Source organism: Ictidomys tridecemlineatus, chromosome 8, assembly GCF_052094955.1.
Source record: "Ictidomys tridecemlineatus isolate mIctTri1 chromosome 8, mIctTri1.hap1, whole genome shotgun sequence".
NCBI classification, from domain to species: domain Eukaryota; kingdom Metazoa; phylum Chordata; class Mammalia; order Rodentia; family Sciuridae; genus Ictidomys; species Ictidomys tridecemlineatus.
In genome coordinates, this window is record NC_135484.1 from 19,137,779 (window position 1) to 19,145,331 (window position 7,553).

The 7,553-nt window shown below is 46.3% G+C and overlaps 1 protein-coding gene across 1 annotated transcript; it reads left to right on the top strand.

The window, feature by feature from the left end:
- The first annotated feature begins 3,747 nt into the window (after positions 1-3,747).
- Positions 3,748-5,238, top strand: LOC101956056 (sperm motility kinase 2B). The gene has a single exon (XM_005321465.3). The coding sequence runs from the start codon at positions 3,748-3,750 to the stop codon at positions 5,236-5,238; it is 1,491 nt and encodes a 496-aa protein (XP_005321522.2).
- The last annotated feature ends 2,315 nt before the right edge of the window (positions 5,239-7,553 follow it).

Consider the following 7,553-nt stretch of genomic DNA (forward strand, 5'->3'; position numbering starts at 1 on the left):
ATATGATTTGCCCAGATTGAGACAGGAAGACACACACAATTTAAACAGACCAATAACAAAGGAAGAAATAGAAGAAGCCATCAAAGACTACCAACCAAGAAAAGCCCTGGACCGGATGGGTATACAGCGGAGTTCTACAAAACCTTCAAAGAAGAATTAATACCAATACTTTTCAAGCTATTTCAAGAAATAGAAAAAGAAGGAGCTCTTCCAAATTCATTCTATGAGGCCAACATCACTCTGATCCCAAAACCAGACAAAGACACTTCAAAGAAAGAAAACTACAGACCAATATCTCTAATGAACTTGGATGCAAAAATTCTCAATAAAATTCTGGCGAATCGAATACAAAAACATATCAGAAAACTTGTGCACCATGATCAAGTAGGATTCATCCCTGGGATGCAAGGCTGGTTCAATATACGGAAATCAATAAATGCTATTCACCACATCAATAGGTTTAAAGACAAGAATCATATGATCATCTCAATAGATGCAGAAAAAGCATTTGACAAAGCACAGCATCCCTTTATGTTCAAAACACTAGAAAAACTAGGGATAACAGGAACTTACCTCAACATTGTAAAAGCTATATATGCTAAACCTCAGGCTAGCATCATCCTAAATGGAGAAAAACTGAAGGCATTCCCTCTAAAATCTGGAACAAGACAGGGATGCCCTCTATCACCACTTCTATTCAATTTAGTTCTCGAAGTACTAGCCAGAGCAATTAAACAGACAAAAGAAATTAAAGGTATAAAAATAGGAAAAGAAGAAATTAAATTATCGCTATTTGCAGATGACATGATAATATACTTAACAGACCCAAAAGGATCTACAAAGAAGCTGCTAGAGTTAATAAATGAATTCAGCAAAGTGGCAGGATATAAAATCAACACGTATAAATCAAAGGCATTCCTGTATATCAGCAACAAAACCTCTGAAATGGAAATAAGGAAAACCACTCCATTCACAATATCCTCAAAGAAAATAAGATACTTGGGAATCAACCTAACAAAAGAGGTGAAAGATTTATACAAGGAAAACTACAGAACCCTAAAGAGAGAGATAGAAGAAGATCTCAGAAGATGGAAAAATGTACCCTGTTCATGGATAGGCAGAACTAATATCATCAAAATGGAGATATTACCCAAAGTTCTCTACAGGTTTAAAGCGATGCCAATCAGAATCCCAAAGGCATTTCTTGTAGAAATAGATAAAGCAATCATGAAATTCATAGGGAAAAACAAAAGACCTAGAATAGCAAAAGAAATTCTAAGCAGGAAGTGTGAATCTGGAGGTATAGCGATACCAGAGCTCAAACTGTACTACAAAGCAATAGTAACAAAAACAGCATGGTACTGGTACCAAAACAGGCAGGTGGACCAATGGTACAGAATAGAGGACACAGAGACTAATCCACAAAGTTACAACTATCTTATATTTGATAAAGGGGCTAAAAACATGTAATGGAGGAAGGATAGCATCTTCAACAAATGGTGTTAGGAAAATTGGAAATCCATATGCAACAAAATGAAATTGAATCCCTTTCTCTCGCCAGCCCAAAATGGATCAAGGAGCTAGATATCAAAACAGAGACACTGCGTCTGATAGAAGGAAAAGTTGGCTACGATCTACATATTGTGGGGTTGGGCTCCAAATTCCTTAATAGGATGCCCGTAGCCCAAGAGTTAATAACAAGAATAAACAAATGGGACCTACTTAAACTAAAAAGTTTTTTCTCAGCAAGAGAAACAGTAAAAGAGGTAAATAGAGAGCCTACATCCTGGGAGCAAATTTTTACCCCTCACACCTCAGATAGAGCCCTAATATCCAGAATGTACAAAGAACTCAAAAAATTAAACAATAAGATAACAAATAATCCAATCAACAAATGGGCCAAGGACCTGAACAAACACTTCTCAGAGGAGGACATACAATCAATCCACAAGTACATGAGAAAATGCTCACCATCTCTAGCAATCAGAGAAATGCAAATCAAAACCACCCTAAGATACCATTTCACTCCAGTAAGATTGGCAGCCATTATGAAGTCAAACAACAATAAGTGTTGGCGAGGATGTGGGGAAAAGGGCACACTTGTACACTGCTGGTGGGACTGCAAAATGGTGAGGCCAATTTGGAAAGCAGTATGGAGATTTATGGGAAAGCTGGGAATGGATCCACCATTTGACCCAGCTATTGCCCTTCTCAGACTATTCCCTGAGGACCTTAAAAGAGCGCACTATAGGGATATGGCCACATCAATGATTATAGCAGCACAATTCACAATAGCTAGACTGTGGAACCAACCTAGATGCCCTTCAATAGATGAGTGGATAAAAAAATTGTGGAAGCTATACACAATGGAGTATTATGCAGCACTAAGAAATGACAAAATCATACAATTTGCAGGGAAATGGATGGCATTAGAGCAGATTATGCTAAGTGAAGCTAGCCAAGCCCTAAAAAACAAATGTCAAATGTCTTCTTTGATATAAAGAGAGCCACTAAGAATAGAACAGGAAGGAAGAGCATGAGGAAAAGACTAACAGTAAACTAAGATAAATGGAGGGAGAGAAAGGGAGAGAGAAGGGAAAGCATATGGAAATCGTAGGAGACCTTCAGTGATACACAAAATTATAAGAGGTTAATAGGGGCAAGGGGGAGGGGGACAAAAAGGGAGAGAATTGAACAACAGCAGAGAAGGTAGAGAGGGAAGATGGGAGGGGAGGGGAGGGGAGGGGAGGGGGGATAGTAGGGGATAGGAAAGGTAGCAGAATTCAACAGTCACTAATATGCCATTAGGTAAAAATATGAGTATGTAACAGAAGTGAGTCTGCAATATGTATTTGGGGAGTTCAAAACCCAATTGAGTCAAATGTATGAAAGATGATATATCATGAGCTCTGTAATGTTTTCAACAATCAATAAAAAAAATGAAAAAAAAAAAGTTCATCATTCCCTTCCATCTTATGGAAGAGTAAACTCAACTATTACTAACACTTAAGCATAAAAACCAAAGTCTTATGAGGACCATCTGGGGAAAGGATGAGGACGCCTTCCTCCCTCCCAACCCCATAGGTGTGAAGACTGAGCGCTCCAGTGTCTCGGGGGACAGAGCACTCTGTGGTGGTATCACAAGGTGGATGAGGGGCTACCACACTTTTGATGGTAATTCTACGAAGAGAGAGGAATTGAATGCCCTGAGTGCAGATAGGACAAGGTCTTCCAAAACCCAAAGTCAGTAGAAATGTGGAGACTTGAAGTGACAAGTCCATTGCGCTAGTGTACAAATGTTGACTTCTAAACAAGCAAACATCATCTCCACACCCCACTGAAGGGAAAAACATCTGGAGTCCTTTTCTGTTCTTATTGTGAAAATGGAAAAAGTTCTGGAGACCCCTGAGGGAGAGGACCACTGGGGCTGTGTCCAGCCATGACGGGGCCATTTCTAGCTCTGACCTCACAAGGGGCCATTGTGAGGAATCTCAAGCAGCCGGTATATAAGGGGGCGGCTGAGGCTGGGCTTTGTCCACTAGTACAGGAAGCTCTTGGTGGTGACCTGTCGGACTCCCAGGTAGTTAGCGCGTTTGGCGGTTGGCGGTCGGTGGTTGTGGTCTGTGGATATTGGTTTTTTGATTTGGGTTTTTTGTTTTGTCTGGTTTTGGTTTTTGATTTGGATTTGTTGTTTTGGTTTGTTATTTTTTTTTCAGCTAGCATCCTTAGTGGGTGTTCCTGCTCAGGATGTCCATGGTTAGCAAGAGTAGTCAGTCTAGAGTAGCGTTGCTGGGGCCGGGCTCCTGCCAGGAGCCAGGCTTCCTGGACCAGTATGAGGTCCTGAGGGCCATTGGGCATGGCGAGTTTGGCCAGGTCCACCTGGCCCGCCATCGCCTCACAGGGGCAGAGGTGGCAGTGAAAGTCCTGAAGACGGAGACAGAGGACATGTCGGACCTCTCCGAACCTCTAATGTTGGAGAGCCTGGAGCACCCCAACGTGATCCAGCTCTTCCAGGTGATCAGGACCAGGGAAAACCTGTACATGGTGATGGAGCATGCAGGTGGGGGACAGCTACTTCAGCGCATCCCACCTGGTGGCATGCCGCAGGAGGAGGCCTGCAGACTCTTCAGGCAGATCGTGTGTGCCCTGGGCCACTGCCACGACAAGGGCATCATGCACAGAGACCTGAAGCCAGCGAACATCATGCTGGATGCCAGAGGACACGTGAAACTCATTGACTTCGGCCTCAGTGCCAGGTTCACGGCCGGGCAGAAGCTGAATGACTTATGGGGTACTCTGGCTTACATTGCCCCAGAAATTGTCCTGGAGCAAGAGTATGAGGGCCCCTCAGCGGACATCTGGAGCCTGGGCGTCACTCTCTATTTTATGTTGACGGGGAGCCTCCCATTCAGGGGGGACACCCCTCAGGAGATGCTGATGAGGATCCTTCTGGCAAGGTTCCATGTGCCCAGCTCTGTTCCCGTCAAAGCACGAAGGCTCATCCGCCAGATCCTGGTCTTGAAACCCAAGAAGCGACCCACAGTGAAGCAGATCCTGCAGCACCCATGGCTGCGGCTGGGTGAGCCGTGTGCACCCCATCCTTCCAGCCAGGCCCTCCCCACACGCCCAGACCCCGCCATCCTGACCATGCTGTTCGACATGGGTTTTGATCCCTACCAAACCTGGGTGTCTCTGGCCAAGAGGAAGTTTGATGCGGTGATGGCGACGTACCTCATCCTGAAGCACCAGCAAGGCCAGGGGGTAGGGAGCGCCTTCCAGGGGCAGCCTGTGCCTCAGTGGCTTAGGCCTCGCCAGCGCCCCGAGAATCTCTCCCATGTCCCTGTCCTCCCACAGAGGAGCGCCAGCCAGCCTGCCCTGCGCACCTCCCCCTTGCGCTCTGAGAACCCGCTGCCCGAGGACGCCCAACAGCCAGGGCACAGGGGCATCAGGGCTGGCAGCCTGCCTGCCATTCCTCTGCGCTGCCCGCCTGCAGGGGCCCCCACTCTCCGCAGCTGCTCCCAGTCTGACTCTGGCTTCCCCAGGCCCAAGCCCTCCAGGGTCCTCGTCTGGTGGCCCAGGGCACACAGCAGCTCCTCCTCCCAGGACACAGCCCCGAGGCAAGGCCCTGGCCACACCAATGGCTGGAAACGGGTGAGGAGCAGGATCGCTGCCTGTGTGCGAGCCCTGTGCTGCTGCTGTGTGCCACGTGTCAGCGATAAAGTGGCTCCAATGTCATAGAGAAGAGACGTGCCACACCCATAGACAGCCTGCCTCCAAGGAAGTGGAGAGCCAGACAGACAGCGCCAGCGGACGGCCTTCTCTCCTCTGCCTCCACCTGCGGAAGACCTCAGAGACTGTTCTGCCTGGGACACTTCGCCCTGCTGGGACACTCCACCCTGCCCCTCTCTCCTCTCCCACATTCTTCTCAGATGTTTCTTAATAAAATTGGTTTCAAATTTTGTTCCAAAGATTAAATTGTAGCTGATGAAAAGAAAGGTGAGTCCTCAGGCTGAGGGCAGGGCCCACAGGGTCCAACTGGCCATCGTCTCCCAGGCCACTCACTGGCCTTGAGCCATCAAGGAGCATTCGGTTGCTGTGAGCTGGTTCAGACAGATTTGTTCTACACTGGCTCTCCCTTGGAGCCAGTGTAGACATGACTTTTACTTGGTGACCTTGTAATGCTCAGGAGTCCCTACCTGAGCATTCTCCACAGGGTGGGTGGCAACTGTTGGAGAAATCACCTCTGTGAAGGCCTGGGAGACCCCAGTGTTCGATGGCATCGTCTTCATGATACTGTGTGCAGGGAAGGGAGATGGGACAGTGGGCAGGGCGGGCCTGCCTGAGGGGTCCTGGGCAGGGACAAAGGAGGACGGTGTGAAGAGAACCATGGAAAGCATTGCCAGTGCCGGGAAGGAGAGACGCAAGCGATGGTGCACCCAGGCACGCGTGTGCTCACCTGGCATGGCGGGGTCCTCTGTCACTGCCCCATTGGGAAGTGTTCTTGGTGACTCCAGTGGTCCATGGCATGCCTGGTCACTTCCTTAGTGACTCAAGGGCCTCTGGAAGATAAAGACTGGGATCCCATATCTTCTCACAGTGGCCTGATGTTTGGGGAGGAATCCGCCCCATCTGTGTGATGGGCCAACTCCTAGTCCCTCACAGTCCTTGTTTTGAAGTCCTAACCAGGAGCTCAATGTGTGTCCATATGGAGAGACCGGGTCTGCTCAGGGATTATTAAGTTCAGTGAGGCATCTGAATAGCCCTAATCAGATGTGAGCCATGTCTTTTGTCTGGCAAAAGAATCCGGTCAGACTCCCAGAACTACCAGTATGAGGATCATGCAGGGAGTCCATCTGCAAGCTCAGAGGCTTCAGTGGCCACCCGCCCTCACCACACAGGCCGACAATCTGGCCCCCAAAAATGTGAGTAAATGCTGAGCTCCTCTGGTTTTATGGTGGGTGTTGCATTTAGTCTACAGGCCTGGAGAAGTTAAGTCCTGCTAATAAATTACCCAGAGTGAAGTATTTTGCTATAGCAGCATGAAGGCTCCCATTTATTTGGAATGACTCCCCCTTTGGGAAGGACACTTTTGCCTGGGGTTCCATGTTTTTTCCTTTATCACTTTGAATCTACCAACCCACTGTTTTTTGCATTCCAGAGCTTCTAAGGAGAAATCTATGAGGACCCTAGTGGAAATGATGATGTCTCTTTACTCTCAACCCATAGTTTTGAAAACTGTGCTGTACATTTTCTCAGTGAAGAGCATTCCATTGTACCATCATAAGTTTGGTGAGGTGTTACCATACTTTTGATAATTCTTTGAAAAAAAAGGAATTGAATGCCTTGAGTGCAGGTAGGTAGGGTCTTCCAAAGCCCAATATAAGTAGAAATTTTGAGACTTGAAATGACAAGTCCTTTGAACTAGTACACAAATAATAATTTCTTTTTTTAATATTTATTCTTAGTTTTAGGTGGACCCAAAAACTAAGAATAAATATTTTTTACATGGTGCTGAGAATCAAACCCAGTGCCTCATGCATGCTAGGCAAGTGCGCTACCACTTAGAAATGGTAATTTCTAAACAAGTGAATATCAGTCTCTATACCCCACTGAAGCAAATAACTTCTTGAGTCCTTTTCTATTCTTATTCTGAAAATGGAAAATGTTCTGGGGCCCCAGAGAGAGCGGACCACTGGGGCTATGTCCAGGCATGACTGAGCCATTTCTAGCTCTGACCTCACAACAAAGCATTGTGGGAAAATCTCAAACAGTAAGTGTATGTATATGGCTGAGTTTTTTGTCCATAAGTACAGGAAGCTTTTGGTAGTGACGCTTCAGACTCTAGTTTCATTAGAACATTTGGTGGTTGGCTGTGGGTGCCTTTGCTCTCTGGATATTGTTTTTTTTTTTTTTTAATTTCTGAGTACTAAGAATGGACGCTTCAGTGGGGTTTAGATTAACATTAAACTGTAATGGAGATGACATGAGGTGAAATAAAATTGGAAGCTAAAAGAAAATTCAAGCATATGGCTTTCTGGTTGATCACAGATCAG